This window comes from Rhineura floridana, chromosome 8 (genome assembly GCF_030035675.1).
Source record: "Rhineura floridana isolate rRhiFlo1 chromosome 8, rRhiFlo1.hap2, whole genome shotgun sequence".
Classification (NCBI taxonomy): domain Eukaryota; kingdom Metazoa; phylum Chordata; class Lepidosauria; order Squamata; family Rhineuridae; genus Rhineura; species Rhineura floridana.
In genome coordinates this window covers 136,041,813-136,063,311 of record NC_084487.1, presented here as the reverse complement: position 1 = coordinate 136,063,311, position 21,499 = coordinate 136,041,813, and the positions used below count along the sequence as shown (strand labels likewise).

Sequence of the window (21,499 nt, the reverse complement as noted above, 5' to 3'; positions counted from 1 at the left end):
TGTTTTAAAAACTAAACCAACATTTGCTTTTTACAAGTGAATCTGTTGCTTCACTTGTACAAGGTGCTTTTGCCCTATTTTTGCAGATTCCCACCTCCAACTGCACTTCCTCATGACACATCCTAGGCCTTTCCTGAAGGTTCCCTAGCCCTCAAGGGAGGCTTTTGGGAATGTAGAATTCTTTAGTAAAGTGAAGGGGGAAAGCCCTATTATGAGAACACACTTGTGCTCAACACAAATATAAAATTCAGTACTTAAGTTTTTTGAGAGTCTCAGATTTTTAAAATATCTTTACTTACATAGGAATAACAAACATACTTGAAGCTGGTTGCTATAAAAGTATTTGGCACTTAGGAATTAATTGGCAAAAGAAAGAAGATGGACAATATCTCATCTCATTCCTATTGTTTCGTATCTTATTTTCAGCTAAAAATAATTCAAGTCTCTTTTATAAATAACAAAGAAATTACAAACTAGGTGTTAGAGTATTAAAATGCTTATTATAAAAGCTTTGTCCAGGGGGCAGTGTTACAAACAAACTGAAATAAGTGTGTCTTCAACAGTCCTGTGATCCAGCTGTGTGTGATCCTATTAGCTGTCAGACTCGGAGCAGAACTAAGAGATCTGACTCCATATTATGTATTTAAACAATTGATAAAATATCAATTAGTTTTTATTATTCATATTGTCTAGCTTGTAATTAATTTGAAATGTATTATTGAAATTAAAAGGGGGAAATGAAGGCTGCAATTCTATGTGCACTTACACAGGAGTAAGCCCATCTAACACAGTGGGACTTAGTTCTGAATAAACACATGTAGGATTATGTTGCATAACAATTCTCATTGGGGAATACCGCTCAGTTGAAGGGAACATGAGCAGGAGTGCTATTGTACATGTTATGCTTGTGAGCTTCCTATAGGCAGCTGGTTAGGAACAGAATGCTGGACTAGATGGGTCAATAGTTCTGATCCAGCAGGGATCTTTTTACATTCTTATGCTTACTGAAGAAATATTTATTTATTGTTATAATTATATCCCAACTTTTCTCTAAGGAACTCAAGGTATCATGCAGAGCTCTCCTCTTCCACATATTGTGCTCAAAACCTTGAGACAGTGACTGACCCAAGGTTACAAAGTGAGTTTCATGGCCAAGTGTAGGAACAGGAATGCTTGCAGCCTTAGTTCTACAGACAAGATAATCAAACTGAAGCTACATTTGTTTAGTGGTTTGCTGTAATAACTGCAATAACAAATTGCTCACTTTGTGATGTTTATTATATCACAAAATTGTTAGAGTAGCTCTCCTGAACATCTGGCAACCTGTCTTATTATTACTTCTGAGCACGTCTTTACCCTTATGTGAGTGAGCACGTAGTCTGCTGCTTTATATAAGGCTTCCAGCACACTGCAAAGGAGGAGGATGGGGGAAAAATGAGAACTTCAGCCTCGCCTATGTGAGCTCTTTGGCCCCAAAGCAGCCCCACCAGGTCCAGGCACCACCAGCCGCTACTGCCCCCTTCCCCACCAAATTTAAAGTAGAAAAAAACTCGTGAACAGTAAGGGCGAGAGCTGGAAATAGAAAGAGCAGCAGCATTTCTACACATACATTGTAAAAATCAAGCAGCCTATTCAAAATAGCAGTCACTGGTGGCAACATTTCTTGCTTTGTTAATTTAACACCTAAAGAGGGACAATTACTTTCTGATGTGGCAAATATATCCTCAAGCGCATCTGAATTAAATAGAATCTAATTTGCTAATAAATTCTTATTCAGCAATTTCAAGCTAAAACCTCCTTTGAAATTTTGTTATTGAAATATGGGGATAAGGTTAACAACAGAGGATTTTGGGAGAATAAGCCCAATAGTGTGGCTAATATTCCTTTGCACATCACCCAGCCCCAATACCCCTCTGCAGTTTAAACAGGTCAGTCTCCACACAAGAGCCTAAAGGAACACAAATCTGTCATAAAAACAGCAACAGACAAAAACTAGCCTGAGAACATTTTATGTCTCCTGGGGGAAGGGGCAAGAATTCTTCAGCATTCTGCTTCGGAGAAGCAGCGGCAGCAGCTATCATTGCAGGGCTCTTTGTCTTGTGGCTTTTAAATCCCTTCCCTGTGGATCTGTTCATGATGACACCTTTGGCATCCCAAGTGCTATTCAACATTCATTTCCAACACATCTGCGTCCCTTCTCTCAGGAATGTAGCTTGATAATGGAAAAGGAATGATGGAGAATGGGTTGGTTAGTAGCTTCTTTCCCAAGTAAGTAGACACTATGGATGGGAAGGACACTCCCATGGTGGTGACCTGCAAGGTGCGTGCAATGTTTGTTTTCTTGTCTGAGAACATGGCGTACACATGCAACAAGTACGAGCTGGTGGTGCTGTTGGAAGAAAAAGTGAGGGGCCAGGAATGGTGGCCACACCGAAGAGTGTAAGAGAAGATGAAAAGTTCTTAGATAGAACGCTGGGACAGCAGCAAAGAGAAGCACAGGAAGTGGAAGAATAACAGCATGTCAAAGCAGAAGAGGAGATTGTGGAGGAGAACAACCACGAAGGAAAATCCGTGGAAAAGGGTGACAGGAGCAGAAAAGCTAGAAAACACCCTTCACCAGTGGAACTACAGAACCACTGCCAGGCACTTGAGGATGAAACTAGAGGACAGCCTGCAGAAGGAAGAATTACAGGAGACCCCATGTGACAGCGAGTGAGAGGCTGAAGCTCAGTCAAGCAGAAGCAATGAAACCACGTCCCACGACAAGAAGAAGAGTAGTAGTGGTGGGAGACTCCCTACTGCATGGGATTGAAACCCAAGTATGCTGAGAAGATCCGTGGCCTTGCCAGGTATGCTGTCTCCCTGGACGCCTCATTTTAAGCAGGATATAGACAAGTTAGAGCAGGTTCAGAAGAGGGCAACAAGGATGATAGCTGGTATGGAGAACAAGTCTTATGAGGAAAGGTTGAAGGAACTTGGCATGTTCAGTCTGGTGAAGAGAAGGCTGAGGGGTGACATGATTACACTCTTTAAGTACCTGAAGGGCTGTCACACAGAGGAGGGTACAGATTTGTTCTCTGCTGCCCCAGAGGGTAGGACTAGGTCTAATGGTTTTAAGTTGCAGGAGCGTAGATTCAGATTGGACATTAGAAGGAACTTCTTGACAGTAAGGGCAGTTCGGCAATGGAACCAACTGCCTGGGGGGGGGTGGGATCCCCTTCGCTGGATGTCTTCAAGCAGAGGCTGGACAGCTATCTGCGGGAGATGCTCTAGCTGTGGATTTCCTGCTGTGAGCAGGGGGTTGGACTCGATGGCCTACAAGGCCCCTTCCAACTCCATGATTCTATGAGGATGGATTAGAGATCTGACGGAAGGGTTGCCATCATTCATAAAGCCCACTGACAGATATCCCTTTCTTCTCATCCATGTGAGAACGAATGATACTGCCAAGCAGAGCAACAAAGAAATCATGTCAGACTTTGAAGCTCTGGGAAGGAAACTCAAGGACTTTGGGGCCTAGATACTTTTCTCATCCATCATTTTGGTACTTAGAAGAAGAGTAGAAAGGGAAAGAAAAATAATCCGAGAAAAATGACTGGATATGAAGGTGGTGCCGATGCTAGAGACTGGATTCTGGGACCACAGGCTACACTTCCTGGAAGATGGACTGCTGGCAAGTGATGGGTCACACCTCACAGGGACTGGGAATAATGTGTTTGGCCACAGCATGGAGAAACTCATCAGAAGAGGGTTAAACTGAATCCTAAGTGGGAGGGAGACACAAACTTGGCGGTAACGACTAACAAAGGCTTGTGCACAGTAAGAGGAACTGTGGGAATGGCTCTAATGGAGCCCAGTAATAGTCTTCATAAAATGTAGGCAGTAAATCACAAGGTCTTCGATGTTTGTATACTAATGCCCAGAGTATGGGAAACAACAGGACGAACTTGAGCTCTTAATACAAGAGAGTAAATACAACTTGATAGGTATAACTGAACCTTGGTGGGATGACTCCCATGACTGGAATACAGCAATTGAAGGATATAACTTGTTCAAAAAGAACAGAAGGAATAGAAAGGGAGGCAGAGTCGTGCTGTATGTTAAATATATATATCCCTGCACAGAAATACAGGAGGATGAGCTTGGTAGCTCCACTGAGAGTATCAGGATTAAAATTACTGGGGCAAGGAATAAAAGGAACATGGAGGTTGGAGTCTACTACCAACCACCCAATCAAGGAGACAATGAGGATGAAACCTTGGCAAAGCAAACTGGCAATGTTTCAATGAGGTTCAATGTAGAAGTAATGGGAGACTTCAATTGCACTGTGGAGGAAGTAACTAGAGGATCAGCTATCCTTGACTTGATTCTAATCAACAGAGATTACTTGGTGGATGAAGTGGCAGTTATGAGAGCTCTTGGAGTAAGTGACCACACTATACTTGAGGTTCTTGATTTTAAAGGAAGCAAAGGCTGAGAGTAGCCATATGCATACCCTGGACTTCAGGAAAGCCAATTTTAACAAACTCAGAACAATGATAAGTAATGTTCCATGACAAGCGACCCTAATGAGAAAAGGAGTCCAAGATGGGTGGGTGCGTGTTTCTAAAAAGAGGAAATTCTAAAGGCACAATGGCAAACAATTCCATCAAGGAAAAAAAGGGGAAAGACAGCAGAAGTAGTCAATGTGGCTTCACAGAAAGCTTCAAGATGACCTGAAAACAAAAAAGGACACACAGGAAGTGGAAGGAAGGCCAGACCACAAAGGAAGAGTACAAACAGGTAGCAGGGAATTACAGGGATGGCATCAGGGAGGCTAAAAGTGAGAATGAGCTGAGGTTAGCGAGAGATGCTAAAAGCAACAAAAAAGCTTTTAGATATATCCATAATAAAAGACGAAGAAAAGAAATGGCGGCACAACTACTCAGTGAGGATGGCAAAATGGTAACAGATGACAAAGAAAAGGCGGAAGTGCTCAGTCTTCTCCCAAATCTCTCTCCTGGCAAATGTGAAGTTGAAGGGGCAGGATTGCAGGTTGAGATTGATAGACAAATGGTCTTGGAATACCTAATCTCTTTGAATGAATGGGTTCCAAGGAGGACAACGAGGATGATCAAGGGACTGAAATAAAGCCCTATGAGGACAGATGGAAAGAACTGGCATGTTTAGCCTGGAGAAGACTGAGGGGAGATATGATAGCACTTTTCAAATATTTGAAAGATTGCCACACAAGGAGAGCCAGGATCTTTTCTCAATCATCTCAGAGTGCAGGATAATAGGCTCAAGTTGCAGGAAGCCAGATTTTGACTGAACATCAGAAAAAATTCCTGTTAGAGTGGTACAACAATGGAAGAAATTACTTACGGAGGTGGTGGGCTCTCCAACATTGGAGGCATTCAAGAGGCAGCTGGACAACCACCAGTTGGGTGTGCTTTGATTTGTATTTCTCCATTGAGCAGGGGGTTGGGCTCGATGGCCTTATATAATAATAATAATAATAAAATTTAATTTTTGTGTCGCCTATCTGGCCGAAGTCACTCTAGGCGACGTACATATTGAAATTCAATAAAATACAATATAAATACAGAATAAAATACAATGCAGTCAACAGTATAGAACAATGTAGGGCAATCAATAACCAATTTTAAACAGTCATAGAAAAATTAGCCAACCCCGGAGATCCCAAAGGCCTGTCCAAAGAGCCAAGTTTTTAATGCCCGGCGAAATATATCCAGGGAAGGGGCATGGCGGAGATCGAACGGGAGGGAGTTCCAGAGAGTGGGGGCCGCCACTGAGAATGCCCTCTCTCTAGTCCCCACCAACCTAGCTGTTTTCGTTGGTGGGACGGAGAGAAGGCCCTGAGTGGCTGATCTAGTCAGGCGGCATAATTGGTGGTACTGGAGGCGCTCCTTCAGGTAAACTGGGCCGAGACCGTATAGGGATTTAAAGGTTAACACCAACACCTTGAATTGGGCCCCTTCCAACTGTGTAATTCTATGATTTATTATCTTTATAGGGAAAAACCTGAATGAGAGTACTAATCAAGGCAGGACTGGGTGCCAGTTTAGTATTATTATTACACTTATATCCTACCTTTCCACCAGGGAACTCAAGATGTCATACATGTTCTCCTCCTCATTTCATCTTTACAACAACCCTGTGAGGTAGGTTAGGCTGAGAGATAATGATTGACTAAAGGTGAGCTTCATGGCTGAGTGGGAATTTGAACCCTAGTCTCTCAGGTCCTAGTCTGATACTCTAACTACTATGCCACACTGACTCATTTATGCTCATCCCCCCCACCTTTGCCCCACTCTCCTTTCCTTCTATATTGCAGCTTGCCAAATAAACAAACAATTGAGCTCCAACAAAGCCTCAAGTAAAGAATACAAACTTTAGGGACACATACCATTTTCAATTGTATACTTTTATTTACTCTGAGCACAAAACACCAATTGCTTCTCTGAGAATCTGCATAGCATGCTTAGCTCTGCTCAGACTGCCAGCTCCACAAACATCTTTTCTAGATTCAGAGGGCTATATGCAACGCAGTGCTAAGTCACAGTCCCACCAGCACAAGGATTACCACTAGCACGACAGGACTTCCCCAGCTCTCCTGCCCAGTGTGCCCCCAAATGTGTTCTAGGGGTTCCCCCCCCATGCCTCCAGAGCAAGTCTGGGGATGGCATGGGGCGTGTGCAGGGCGAGGAGACGGGGAAAAGCCCCACGGCTCTAGCTGTAATTCTTGCACTGACAGGATGTGTTAGTTGAATACTGCTCAGAGAAATTGTGTAGAAAATGCAAATGAATTTAAGAATTTAATAACAAGTTTAAAAATAAGAATTTTCACATATTAAAAATATAAAAATAAAGACCTTTCAAGTTCCAATTTAACCATTGCGATAAACTGTCAGGAGTAGCAGCTCCTCAGGTTCTTCCTAAGAATTCCTTGATAGAAAGAGGTATTCAGTGCTGCAAATGCCCAGGTCACTGTTCTGGAAAGAAGGACTAGTACAGCTGCGGAAGTAGGGCAAGCAATCACTGATAGACCTGGATTCAGGAGACATGCTGTTCCACAAGTACTGGGCTCCAAGCTGAATTCTGCTCACTGGTGGCCCTGCCAGCAACCGTATCCCTCCAGTCTCACTCCAGGATAATTCCAACCGAGGCCAGGGCTTCTGTGGCCCACTGTGGGTAGCTGCCTAAGTTTCCATACATGGTCTTCATGAAGTCCTGAACAAACTGTGGGAACCTCTGTTCAATAATGCTTTCCTGGATTAAATGCATCAGGTTCAGCTGGAGGGGGAGAAAAGGAGAGAGCCAGTATCTATTTAGCAGATGCACTTTGAACTCTATGTGTGTAAAAGCAGGCACAACCAGTCTCAGGGAAGATGCAACCTCAATCAACAGGGAAAGACACACAAAAAATAACAACAGCAATTACTTAAGTCCAGTGACTAAGATCAAACAGCTACCCCACAGCTCAATTCAGTTATGGAAACACAATTACTCATTCATACTGCAAAGCCAGTTTGTTGTGCCACAAAGAGGGTTACATGCTGATGTTTCTTATGCTAAGGACACTGCGAAGAGAATTTAAAGCAGGGAGTCTAAGGGCAGATATTCTACCTGAAGTCCTCAAATCTATGTGGAGCCTTGTACTGTATCGGCAGAACATGTTTTGCACACTGACCAGATTTTGCAAAATTTATCAGGTTTCCCAGAGTCTTATGGAATCCACAAAGGGAACTAGGCTTTACCTGAGGCTACAAAAGGTGCAGAAGATGGACCAACCTGGTAAGCAATATTATGGATGGTAACATGGTGCATGGCAGTTGTGTCACTGCGGAAGAGAGCATTCAAGAAAGCTCGACTATACCTGTCAAGAGACAAAACAAGGAACAACAGCATCCTCTTGAGACCCAGGGCCTAAGGAAGGTTATCTATACACCAAAGCTAGGAAGCATAAACCATTTTTTTTCATATTCAACCACAGAAAAAGGCCAGAAAATGGGGTCCAACTTCAGCTAAGGTGTCACTGGCTAAGAGCTGCCTCTTTTTTATATATATACAGGGCAATAAAAATAGCACTGGGAAGTAATTTCTCTCTGTCTCCTTTGGGACACAGCAGCCGGAATTGTTGTGCTAGGGAGACTGGGTCCTTTTACCCTTAGTTTTATAAGATGACTACCATTTCTCTTTCTTTCCATACTTAAGATCACTATGTAGATGAAAACCCCATGATCAACAATGCACTATTTTCTACTGTTTGAGCATTAAAAGGTGGTTAAAGTGTGCCCAGAAGTCATTAACAGGCTCAGGGATCCTGAGACATGCAAGTCAGAAAAGGCTCAGGACTTACCTTGATGCCTCCTATGAATGCTATTTGTTAAGGGGCTGACGAAGAGAGACCCTAAAAATGTGTGTATGTGCCAGTGAAGTGGAGAGAAGAGGCAATATAATAATAATAATAATAATAATAATAATAATAATAATAATAATAATAATAATAATATTTAATTTGTTTGTCGCCTATCTGGCAATTAGCCACTCTAGGCGACGTACATTAATAGACCTGGACAGAGAAGATATGGGAACAGGGTCCTGCGGAATGGGATCAAGTCTGGCCGTGGGGAATGAACCGAGCTTGGGGTAAAAATAGGGTTGTAAGAATTGCTTCTTGGTAGCTACAAAATCTCCTGCACCTCCTACTGTCAGGCTCCTGCTGCTCTTGGAGTCTGCCAAGACGAGTCAGAGTAATGAGCAGGAAAAGCATCTCATCACTCTGCAGTTGACAGCAAATGCTGCTCTGAGATCAACCCTCTCATTTGGAATCTCCTCGCACATTTTCAGCTTTAGCTCCCACTGGCTAGAAATTGTCTAACATATGATTTTTCTAGCTGCATTGTGAAGTGGCTCTACCTTTGGCTGGATACTCCTCCCTTCCCCACTGCTGACTTCAGATCTTTCAAGATCACCCACAGCAAAGTGTTGGGCCAATCACTGTCTCTGCCTGAACCTACAGCAACTCGTTTCCACTGGCTGCACCTGGAGGGGCAATGGGTTCATCTACCAATCAGTTGTGAAATCTGTCTGAAGGTGAATTTTAAAAAAATGCACTCAAGCTGGTCCGACCAGGTTTTAAAGTAAAAACGGGCCAAGTCTGACTAGCATCATGTGGCCCATTTTCAGAAAGCAGAAGGGGAGACACACTGGAACCAGCACAACAGCGTGTGTCTACCCTCTGTCAAATAACCAAACAGTGCAGTAGATTACAACATAATGAATTTTTAAAAATTCATTAAATGCTTTTCGGCATTCTGCTTCTCGGCGTTCCGCTTCTCGGCGTTCCGCTAATACAGCTGTTTTTTAACTAAAAAAAAATTATGTATATATAAAACAAAGATTGGGCAAGGCCTGTAAGGAGGAGGAGGAGGGTGACGATGAGGGTCACTTTTGCCATGGGAGGTTTGCAAGCAGCCAAACAAACACCCACACGGCACGGGGGGGAGATGCTGAAAGGAAGAGCGCAGCAGTACTCGGGAAAGGCACTCCAGACAATGCACCAAAAGGGGGGTGGATTTTTTTTAAAAAAAGGCTATGCAGACCCCGCGGCTGCTTCTTCCCCATCTCTAGCCTGGGAACGTCGCAGTGGGGCACTTACATGCCTGGAAGGTTGCAAGTGGAGCGGCTGGCCGGAACTGAGGCCTACGCGGGCAGCTGCTGCTATTGCTGCTGCTTGGAGGTGCCTCCTCCTCTTCCTTGCTGGTCTCTCAGGGAATTAGCCCATTGAGCTCCCGCCTGCCTTGGCTATGAATGGAGATGCAGTGGGAGGAAGTGGAGGGGTTGCCAGCAGCAACTCCAGCCGCCTCGGTGCTCGTCCTCCATGATTCCTCTGGAGCAGAGGAGCGGGACTGGCAGGGCGCTGGGAGCTGTCCGTGCTGCTGCTGTTCCCAGGTCCTCCAGCCTCACAGAGACACTCATGCTCCACCTTTTCCTGGGAATGCTCACAGGGTCCTACAGCCTGGCAGGCTCCTCTCCCAGCTTCCACTCAAATGGATTTTGAAATAACAACACCAATGACAGTAATTTCTCACAAACACTCACTCAAAATATACAATGCCCTCACAGGCTCAGCACACATGCAACACTCTCTTACACACACTGTGCCAGGAGACCTGGCAAGGATAGAATCGCTGCAGCCAACACTCAAATATTTTAAGGTAAGCAATGTGTGTACTGTTATGTTCCACTTTCCCGCGCTTTTCGCCGGGGCTCTGGAACCTAAACCGCCGTATGAGTGGGGCCCTACTATAACTCATAATAAAAAACACTTTAAAAAATCACCCCAATAAATTCAACTAGCAGAACTTCAACAGAAGGCAAACTCAACAACTTGGCCGCCCAAAGCCTCCCTCAATGAAAAAGGGTTCACACATTTCCTAAAGTCCAGAAAGCAATCAGTCAGTTTGGCCCGGTGTTGCAGGGCCATCACTGGGAAGGCTTTAGATTCAACAGCCCCTTAATGGAGCTTCAGATGGTGAAAGCATGTTAAGCACAGCCTTCCTAGAAAATTTGAAGGCATATGGAAGAACATCTGGAAAGATACAGTCCTTCAAATCTATCACAGTAGGCATATTGCTGGGAATGATATGTTGGGCTGTTCTGGTTTACTTACACAACTGATCATGGCTCACTGTAACTGCCACCACCAGCCACGCCCCCATCCCTGTCAACCCAATGGCTGGGAACACCTGCTCTCTGCAGAGCTGCACTGCCCAAACTCAGCAAGATAGAAAACTGAACTGTGCTTCTGAGCCTGCTTCCCTGACTCTGCCTTTGAAAGCATTGTGCCCGAAGCACACCAACCTCTGGCAGGTGGGGCAATCACAGTTCTCATCAATGGGCCGGAAGTCCTTGGCGTATTGCTTGTTCTTCAGCTGCAAGGAGCCGCAGGGGACCAAGGCTGAGCCAAAGCGCTGAAAGAAAGAGCAAAGCAGTCGGCAGATTCAGGGGAATACTACCAGAACTCACGTTGCCCTGGTTTGGAGGGAATCTGAAGCCACTTCATTGCGGCAAATTCCTATTTTGTTTTGAATAGTGCCCCATCCCAGTTTATATTTTCTCTCACCAAGTGCAGAAATGCTCCTCCCCACTTCCCTGCAGCCTGCCCATTCTCAGTTCCCCCCCACACCTGAAGCAGCTACTTACTGCAGTCCTCGTGGGGAAGACACAATCAAACATGTCGCAGCCCAGGGCCACACATACCACCAGGTCCGTAGCATAACTTCATGAGAAATGGAGTGAAGAGAGACACATCAGGTGCACAATGCAGTTTGCCCAGCCACTGCCTATGACACAGCCTGGTCCAAACAAGGATGCTCGGCCTTCTGAAGGCAGAGAAAGGAACATTTTTGTACTACCTTGTGCCCAGCAATTGTCAGGGTGGGCACAGCCACCCCAAAAGGCAGCCGAGGGGACGGACTTGAAACACTCAAGTCATTCCCTCCTTCAACCAGAAAGAAGGATGGTTGTGACAGTTTGGGAATATAATGGTCAGCCATACCACCAGCAGAAATCCACTTTGTCATGTTCCTTTTGAACCACAAAGGAAAAAGAAGTCCCATGCACTAAACTACTTTGCCTGAAATGTAACATTTACTCCTACCCTACTCCCATAAGATAGCGAGGCTTGTTCCTGGGGAGCTTATTTGTACTGAGATCCACCATCCTCCAGAAGTGCTCTTTGGCTTCGCCACCACTCAGGCCCCCAATGGCAAAGCCTGGCACGTCTCGTTTAGTCATTTCTAGCAAGGGGAGAGAAAGAGAGGAGTGCAAAGGGCTGTTAGAGATGTGAACTCCTACCTCTGGGGAAGCATCACCCTAAGGAAACTCAGACAAGAATGCCAATGCATTACCCCATGGTAGAAGCTTTCCACGAATGCTGCTGTGAATGTTGGAGGTATTATTTATTTCCTAGCAGCCTCACAGTCTGTGTTGCCCAGGAAAAATAAGAAATCAAAACATCAGTGTAGTTTTGAAAACACTGGTTAAAATCAATGGGCTTTTGAAAAGTTCAGTCCACCATCTTCATTCAAACTCACATCCAATTATATCCAAACTAGAGATGTAAAAGTTCTGGAAATTTTGAATCCATGGGGGAAATTTTTCTCTGTGTGTTATTTTTTTGGGGGGAAAGGAGAAATGTTGGAGGAAGTTGAAAAATATGCAATACTTATTTTTTAGCACCCTTTACAAATCAAAAGTCATTTATTACTTTAGACATATAAAAGGTATTATGTATAACTTGGTTTGCCCACAAAATTATCAAGTTTGGTATATTAATGTGCAGTTTATTCAGACGATAATTGCAAATTGAATTTACTTTTAAAATATATATTACAAATTGAGCTACAAGCTGCTGAACTGTAAAAAGACTAGCATCTCTTTGGTTTTGCTAGTTTGAGGAGCAGGCAAAAACAATAAAAACAGAAGACACTATCAATAATATATTTAATTATTAAATTTATATCCTGCCCTTCCTCCCAAAGGGTTAGGGTGTCAAAGCACACAAGCTATAAAATATCTAAAAACATATTTAAAAAAAGAAAAACAAAGAAAATTATTAAGTATTCTGAACATTATTTTGTCTCCTCAGTCCTCCGCAGCATCAAGCAGACATAAAGCACTTATTCCCATAGAAAGAGCAGAGAAAGGGAGAGGGCAGGGGACTACATGAAATTTAGTCAGTCTCATTTTCTGAGCTATCACTATCAGATTCTGCTTTTTTGTATTATTTTGCACTTTCTCCCACTCCTAGCCCTTTGAGGCCTAGTCAAGAGGAAAGAAACAGATTCAGCAACAGGCCAACAAAAAGAAGCCCACAAACACAGAAGAAAATGAATCCCTTCTTCCTTAAATAAATTCCTCCTGGATGATAGTCCATCAAGTGTGTGCCACCAAGCATCCACAGCCAGGAATTGCAGTTAATTTCTGAGGGGAGTAGGTTGCCTCAGTCACATGATCCCTCAGTTAATTTTATGATGAGTCAAGAAGAAGGTATTTGCTGTTTAGCTGACTCATAAACTGTAAAAAGATGCTCGCAAGGCTGCTTTTTTAAGGCCGGCATGTGCTATTTGTATGATTTCCACTATCAATATCTAATGAAGGCTAACTATTTAATTTTTGCAAATGGTATTGTTTTTATTGTTTTATTGATGTATTACGGATGTTTTAGTGATGTATCATTGATGTTTTATTGATGTATCTTTATATTGGTGCTCTTTTGTAAGCCGCATTGAGGGCCTTTTGGCCGAAAGGCGGGGTAGAAATATTAAAATCAAAATCAATCAAATTTATTTATTTATTATTATTTATTTAATTTATTAGTCGCCCATCTGGCTGGTTGTCCAGCCACTCTGGGCAACGTACAAGATACAACAATACATTAAAACATTAAAATTTAAAACCATAACAGTAAAAAACCTAACCCACCCCAAAAGCCTGCCTGAAGAGCCAGGTCTTCAAGGCCCGGCGGAAGCTCATCATAGAAGGGGCATGGCGGAGATCATTTGGGAGAGAGTTCCACAGGGTGGGGGCCACTATTGAAAAAGCCCTCTCTCTAGTCCTCACCAGTCTAGCTGTTTTAACCAGTGGGATTGAGAGAAGGTCTTCTGAGGCTGATCTTGTTGAGCGGCATCCCTGACGATGCTGGAGGCGCTCCTTCAGATAGACCGGGCTAAAACTGTATAGGGTTTTAAAGGTTAAAACCAACACCTTGAATTGGGCCCGGTAAACAACCGGTAGCCAGTGCAACTCCTTCCGCACCTGGAACTATGATAAAAACTCACAGGAAAAAAAATTAGAGAAAAACTTCCAACCCCAAGAGAAGAACCGAGACCTAGTTCCCAAAAAGAACATATATGCAAATCATAGACACACAAAAAGTGTATGATAACGTCGCTTACTAGGAATAATGAAAATACCTAAGTGTTATCTTTTGAACTACATTCCAATGAATGTTGAGGACCCATAGAAAACACAGAACATGAAACCTAAATGCCATATTAGCATGGAAAATTCAGCCCAGGCATTACCAAAGATACAACGGTGGGCCTTGATGGACTACCATCCAGGAGAAATTTCTTTCAGGTAAGGACCAAAGTCCTCTTCACCCTGGATGATAGTCCATCAAGTGGGATGTACCCAAGCAGTCCCAGTCAACAAACATAGGGAGGGCTACATGGATCGGCTATACTCAAGGCATGAACATGTGTTGCAGCACTCATCTGCCAAAGGCCACCTCATCTGAGGCATAAACATCAACTTTGTAATGGGAAATGAAAGAATTAGGTGAGGCCCAAGTTGCGGCTCTGCAAATCCCCAGAAAAGCAGCATAAACTGAAAAAGCAGCAGTGGCTACAGCAGACCTTGTAGAAAGTGTAGTAACACTATCAGGAACAGGCAAGACAGTGTTGAATTAGCAACTTTCTTCTCCAATGAACGTGGATGAAAAGAACAAATAAAGAATCAGTCCACTTGATGTCTCTAGTACAGTGCTTCCCAACCTTTATGAGTACAGGACCCCCTTTGTAAGGTGAAGAAAATTCATGTCTCCCCCCCATGCTAATTGTAATGTTAGTCTCCGGTAATTGAAAAAAAATGGTGTGTGGCAATATCACATCTGCAAATATCCCTTTCCATAAAAAGCTCCCTGCAGACAGGGAGGTGTTACTTTCTTTTCTTAATGCGAAGGTCCAATCAAATTGATATACCCCCTCCCACACAGTCTGAAGATGTACAGTGCTGTCTCCCAACACCAGTGGGTTACAGCGTTGGACTAAGATCCAGGTCCAAATCCCCACCCAGCCATGAAGCCTACTGGGTGACTTTGGACTAGACACAGTCTCTCAGCCGGACCTATCTCACAGGGTTGGTGTAAGGATAAAATGAAAAGGGGAGGTCCATGTACACCACCTTGAGCAACTTGGAGGAAAGGTAGGATATAAATGCAATAATAATTAAATCAATAAAAACATTTCAGCTGCAGTGTGTGGACCCCAGCCTCAGCCAACTTGCTGAGCTTTTTAAAAATAATAATCATCAAGAAGCAGCAATGTAGTAGTGGTGGGGATGCTAGATGGTGAAGACAAAAGGGTGGATAGATTGAGGAGGGGGGTTAGTGCTTTTAGGCCTTGGGATGACCGTCAGAACTGATGACTTGGTTAGTGTGCACTTGGGGAATGAGAGAGGAGCAGAAGACAGATCAGCGCACGCACACACACAAACACACCTGCCCTCCTGAAGCATCTGCAAGTGTGCGTGCATTCAGGCACATGGGAGGGGGAAGCTCTCAACGGCAGCAGTGTCTTGGAGAGTGACTGGGGACAGAGAGATGGGTTTCCTCGCTGCTTCATGGCTCCATCTGAGCAAAAGGTGAGATGTCGACGGCCTTGCAAATAAGAATAATTTCTTCTAGGAGGTGGTAGCGAAGCAGGAGCCAAGAAAGGCAGGCAGGCTGACTGCCAGGAAGGAAGGGGGAAAGCAACCTTTCCTTGCAGCCTTGCCTCTTTTGCTTCATGAAAAGCCCTCTCCTCTTGTTCTGAGCAAGGGCGTCCTCAGCAGCGAGGAGACAGGAGGCGGCAATAGTAATGCCCTCTTCTTCCTGGGAGCTCCTTCCCTCAGCCTCCTTCGGTGTCTGCCACATGTTTTTTGGCAGACACCTGCTCTCAGCACATCTGAAAGATGCTCTGCAACTTCAGCAAAAATCCTCCCCTCTCATTTGGAGCAAGGGGGAGGTGTTGTCTGCAGCAGCAGTGGGAAGCAGACAGTATTATATTATAATTATTTATTACATTTATACCCCGCCTTTCTTTCCATGACAGAAACCCAAGGCGGCTTACTTATGGTTCCCAGGCGGTCTCCCATCCAGGCACTGACCACACCTGACCCTGCTTAGCTTCAGAAGGGAGCTGGCCTTGTGTGCCTTCAGACCATAGCCTGGGAGTGAAGACTTTTTTAAAACAATAATAATACACCATTCATTTCTTTACTGTTCGTGGCCCCCAGGCTGGGAACCACTGCTCTGGTATAACTGATATAAAACTTTAAGGCCCCTCTCACGTTGATGGAATACCCCACCTCTCGAGGATGAACTGGATTCTTGCAAAAGGTAGGTAGAATAATCTTGCTCCCCAAAGAAGGCTGAGTTAACCATAGGTACAAAAGAGGGGTGCGTAGACTTTGTCCGAATGGAAGATGCAGAGATATTTCACCACAGCCAATGCTTTCAACTTTGGGATGTGTTACGCTGACTTAAGAAAGGAACTTGAAAAGACAGGACCTAGAGAGGCACAGAATGGAGCAGTCTTAATGGAGAACACTCAAGAGCAGACGACACTTGACGAAGATTCCATGAAGGAAACATGTGCACAACAGGGGGAAAAGTCACCACTAGTCACTTTAGAAATTAACCGGGGGTGAAACCCGATTGACTGGTATGTCTGAAGAGAGAGCACCAATGAAAGAGCAGGCAGTTGCCTGTGCAGTACATTAAGCCTGAGGCCCAAGCAAAGCCCATCCTGCAGAGAGCCCAGGAATTAAGAAATGGTTGCTCTGAACAGCTTAACTTTCTTTGGAAAACACCATGCAACGAAACTTCACCAAGTAAACGTGTAGATGCGTTTTGTGGAAGGCCAATGGGATGCTAAGATGGTGCCAATCACATTAAGATTGTGTTAATTACGTCCCATGAGAGACCAGTCTTCTTCAGATAGCGTTGCTTAATTGCTAGGCTGTCAACCTCAGCCAGGCCAGGTCTAGATAGGTCACTGGCCCCAGGGACCTTCAGCCAAACCAGGCTAGAATGCTGAAGAGGACCTTGAAACAGCATGGTTAGATGCACTGGAAGATGCCATCTTAACAGCAGGTTCGTTCTGCACAATATAGGAAATGGACCTTTAGTGTAGCAGCACCTACCCTGTGGAATTCCCTCTCCTTGAATATTAGGCAGGTGCCATCTCTGTTATCTTTTCGGCGTTTTTTGAAGACTTTCCTCTTTCAACAAGCCTTTTAAGTTGAGACCTATCCCAGTCTGCGTCTGTGTTAGAATTGCTTGTTAGTACAGTAGGGTCCCACTTATATGGCAGGTTAGGGACCAGACCACCGCCGTAAAGCAAAAATTGCCAAAAAGCGGAACATTGATCAGCTGTAGTGCGGGGAGCTCCAGTGGACAGCACTTGGCCCCAGAAGCTCCCCCTGGAACAGCTGATCAATGTTCCGCTTTTCCGTGCATTGCTCTCTCACCCCCCCGCTCGCTCGCCCTCGTTATGGTGGGCGAGTAGTGCTCCCCTTCCACAGCAGGGCCTCCGCAGATCGCAGGGAGGGAGCTGCCCGCCCGCCGGTGCCTGCTCACTTGTCCTCTGCCGCCTCCCTCGCTTGTCCCCTCCTTGCCCACTTGCTCGCCCTCATTGTGATGGGGGAGTAGTGCTCCCCATCCACGGCACAGCCCGCCACAGATTGCAGGGAGGGAGCTGCCCGCGCGCCTGCTCACCCTCGGCCGCCTCCCTCGCCTGTCCCCCACTTGCCCTCCCCCCTGCCTGTTGGCACACTCGCTCACTCTCCGCAGCCTCCCTGGCTCATCCCTCCCATTGCCCACTCGCTCTCCCCCCTGCCTGTTTGCACGCTCACTTGCCCTCTGCTACCTCCCTCGACAATAAAATGGCGCTGGACACCCTTCTCGGACTCAGCTGCTGAGTGCGTCATCAGAGCTTGGAAACTTTTCTTTTTTGAACTACAACTCCCATCAACCCAACTGGAGTTTAAAAAAGGAACGTTTCCAAGCTCTGACGACACACTCAGGGCGTCGGGCACCATCAATTCACATCATGCCGCAAAATCGCCACAAAAAAGGAACAAACGCCAAACATATGGGACATGACATCTTTCAGTCGCACCGAGGGCAGGCATCTGCCTATAAAACAAGTGGAAGATGCCAAAGGAGGCTGAGGGTGGAGCTACCAGGCAGAAGAGGGGATTACTATCACCGACTCCTGTCTCCTTGCACTGCCGCTGATGATGATGCCCTTCCTCTGAATGAGAGGAGAGGGCTTTTCGTGAAGCAAAAGAAGCAAGGCTGCAAGGAAAGATTGCTTTCCCCCTTCCTTCCAGGCAGCCTTCTTGGCTCCTGCTTCACTGCCCCAAAATGTCCCCAAAACCACTAAGTAGGACCCTTTTTATTCAGCTGAGGAATGCAGGGAACAGAGAATGTATGACAGCCATCATGGCAGCCTATAACACAAAACACTCATTAGCATATGCTACTAAATGTCTTCTCTGCAAGGGCATATCCCACTCTGACCTGGCCAGTTTCTGCAACAGAGGAGGAACAGAAATATCCCCTCCCCAAAACTTGTTTCTGTAACAGCCGCCACCCCTGTGCAGTAGAAGAGGTGGGCTTCACACCTGCAGCATTGAGATCTAGGATTGCCATGGCCTTACAAAACAAGTGTAGGCAATGTTCTACCCAAAAACAGTCTATTAAAGACCATTTTTTGTTTCTTTCTACTTCTGGAACCATCGCTCCAAACCACATTAGACTCCAACTGATCTAATGCTATACTGAGCTAAAGGGCTGCCCTGATAATAAAGGCTGCCCAGAATGGGACATAATGGAAACATTACCACATTATAGTAGACTGGGGTAACAGCTTTCTGCTCTTTGAGAGGCTGACTCCTGCTGCTGTTTATTAATAGAAGAGACTGGGCACCCAGTAAACTCTTCACTACAAGCTGAGAAAGTACAAAAATTGGCCCCATATACTTGATGTATATACTAGAGCCCTCACCTTCTGACAACGGCTCAACTGCATGTCCGTCAGCCTGCTCAAGGCAGGAGAGAGACAGCAGCTCTAGTCTTCCTGTGTGCCTGATTGAGGCTTCCCCCATAAATTTTGCGTTTTGATACAGAGGCATAAAAACCATGGAATTCACCCTCAGAGCCCAAAGGAGAACAGCTCAATAACAGCGTGCCTCCCCAGTTGGTCATCATCAGAAAAATGCTCAGTGCCATGCCCCATGGTACTCGGAGAGCAACGGAGGGTCCAAGCATCTAAAGACAAAATGGAGGCTGCCTTCTTCTTTGCCACAGCAACACTGGGGTTCAAAATGGCAACAATTTTCTTTTTGGCACATTCCATGCCTGAGGGGAGAAGGGCTTCTGTATGCTTGGTCTTCTTAAGTGCCTTCCATGAGGCTGGCCTCCCTTCCTCCTCTTCCATTGGGGCCAGCTCAGGTGAGGGTAACTGCTGCTGTCATAAAGGTGCTGCGCAGACGGAGACTGAAGCCACTGCCGCAGAAGACTGGCCTGGAGATCCAGCGGTCTGGCAGCTAACCATGGAATAGGTGGTGGCTGCCATTTTGCTCAACTCATGCATACCTGCTGCAAACAGGTGTGGCAGAGAAGAAAATTGAAGCCAAAAAACCCCCAAACACAAGCACCAAGCATTGGGCTCTAATTCGGCCTAAAATAACCACTCCTGCCCCAAACAACCCAAACAGCGGACAGGGATGTGGGAAGGAGGACAAAAGTTCACACTAGTGAGAGAACAACATAAAGGATTTTTTTAAAAAAATTAATAAACACAAGCAAGTTATTCAAAGACCATGAAGGCTGAGGTAAAACTAACTCCACCACCTGTAAGGGTGGGGTGACAGAAGACAGAGAAATAGAGGGGCTGTGGAGAAAAACAAAAGGGAAAGTTTAGTTAAACTCAAGATAACACAAAGGAAGATACAGGAAAAAACAGAAAGACTGTGGCAAAAGGATTATTGGAGCTAAGGAAAAAAGCAACCGCCTGGACAGGGTCATGTGACTGAGGCAACCTACTCCCCTCAGAAATTAACTGCAATTCCTGCCTATGGACACCTTGTGAAGCACGAGACCCACTTGATGGACTATTATCCAGGAACAAACTGGGTTTTTTGCCTGAATTCTTCTGGGTTTTTCCCCTCTAGGCTTTGCATCTCTAATCCAGACAGACAAAAAATGTATCCTTGATCTCAGGAACCATCATGCAAAATTTAGTTAAATTCAGTGTAGTTTTGATAGATTCAGTCTGCCATCTTGTTTCAACAGGGGTCTCAAATGTATTCAAACATAGATGAAAACTTGATTCTTGATTTCTGGACTCATCATGCAAAATTTGGTTACGATATCATAGGAGTCATCCAAATGCATAGCAAACAACTATCCAAAATATATGGTAGATTCTCAACTTGGGAACCAAGCCACAAGTTCATCATCTTCTCCTCATCTCCTTTACCCAATTTATGGCAAAGTCTGGAAACCTTTTTGGAATTGTTGTGCGTATTTATAGAAAATCCGCTCAGCCTGCGGCTCCTAGAATGCTACAGAAGGAATAACTGGTTGCCTCTGGAGGAACTGCATTCTTCCAGTGTTTTTTTAGGCTTTTATAAACAAATGCTACTGTTCATTCTTAGGAGGAAAGGGCATTTTTTAATATTTTTATTTCATTCTTTACTGTAACACTACACCAGAACCAAACTAGCCCAACCAAACAAGCAAGCATGCCCTGAACTTGGAATTCCTCTGGGTAAGACTGGCATCGCCGCAAGTGAAGCTTTAGCTGATTAACCTACCCTTTAAAGTTTACAGCTCTGGTTGTAACTTTCCTGATCTGTGACTGAAGCTTTGCAAGCCTCTTGGCAGATAATGGCCACACTGTTTGAAATATGTCAGGGCTGGACTGTGCCTCAGTCACAGTCACAGAAGAAAAATTGAGATGGCAAAGATGAATTTCAGCCTAATTTCCTCTGGCCTTGTCCTCAAATATCAAATAGCTTCAAAGCAGCCAGCTGCAACCAGAAGTTGCTTAGGAACAGAAACCATACACAGAAGTAAATTTACCTTCCAAACACTTGGATCGGAGCGAAGGATCCAGTCCACCCTGGATAATAGCAAATAAATTCTGCTGGCTGGGCTTGGGGTGTGCTGCAATACATCTGTCCAGCCAGCGAATGGACCTGTAATAGACAGAGCCCTGCTCAGTTAAGAAAAGGCAGCATTCATATCTCTCCACAATCACACATTACATTACTCAGATAGTTGCAAGTTGCAAGTGTAGATGCATCAAACTTCCAGCGTTAGTTATCCCAGCTCATAGCTCATTGTTTCTTACTCCTCCTCAGGCATGCACTCCAAGTCAGGAGCTCAGCAGAGAGGCAATTAGTTATGTTGACTCTAAATCCAGCAATCTGGGCTTGTGGTCTTATCCTTGGGGATGTGCAGTCAATAAAACACAAGGCTTCCCTTATAGACAGCAGTTGGTTTTGTCTGCATAGATGCCCTGATATTCTGTTTGTTCAGCATTAGCAAGAAGCAAAAAGGTACTCAGACACAATAAAACAGCTAAAGCCAATAGGAGCATGAGTAGTTTTTCATTATTAATTTTTTATTTAAAAAACAGTATTTCACATTCAT

The 21,499-nt window shown here is 44.8% G+C and overlaps 2 protein-coding genes across 4 annotated transcripts in view; both read right to left on the bottom strand.

The window, feature by feature from the left end:
- The window catches only part of LOC133390059 (beta-1,3-galactosyltransferase 2-like), a 33,437-nt gene extending 27,985 nt beyond the window's left edge, over positions 1 to 5,452 (bottom strand). Inside the window, exon 1 of the mRNA XM_061637916.1 lies at positions 5,365 to 5,452. The gene's annotated coding sequence lies outside the window, so the exon portion shown is untranslated. The remainder of the gene's footprint in view (positions 1 to 5,364) is intronic.
- A 959-nt stretch (positions 5,453 to 6,411) lies between these two features.
- LOC133363238 (queuine tRNA-ribosyltransferase catalytic subunit 1-like) overlaps positions 6,412 to 21,499 on the bottom strand; it is a 29,604-nt gene continuing 14,516 nt past the window's right edge. For 2 of the 3 annotated variants that reach the window (XM_061582624.1, XM_061582626.1), the window contains exons 5-10: positions 20,927 to 21,042; positions 11,669 to 11,807; positions 11,212 to 11,287; positions 10,870 to 10,979; positions 7,795 to 7,879; positions 6,412 to 7,296 (exon numbers count right to left, since the gene is read on the bottom strand). In XM_061582624.1, coding sequence (XP_061438608.1) covers positions 7,144 to 7,296; positions 7,795 to 7,879; positions 10,870 to 10,979; positions 11,212 to 11,287; positions 11,669 to 11,807; positions 20,927 to 21,042 — 679 coding nt within the window. In that variant the 3' untranslated portion in view covers positions 6,412 to 7,143. Of the gene's footprint in view, positions 7,297 to 7,760; positions 7,880 to 10,869; positions 10,980 to 11,211; positions 11,288 to 11,668; positions 11,808 to 20,926; positions 21,043 to 21,499 lie in introns of all 3 variants that reach the window. The other variant, XM_061582625.1, reaches the window with a different exon arrangement.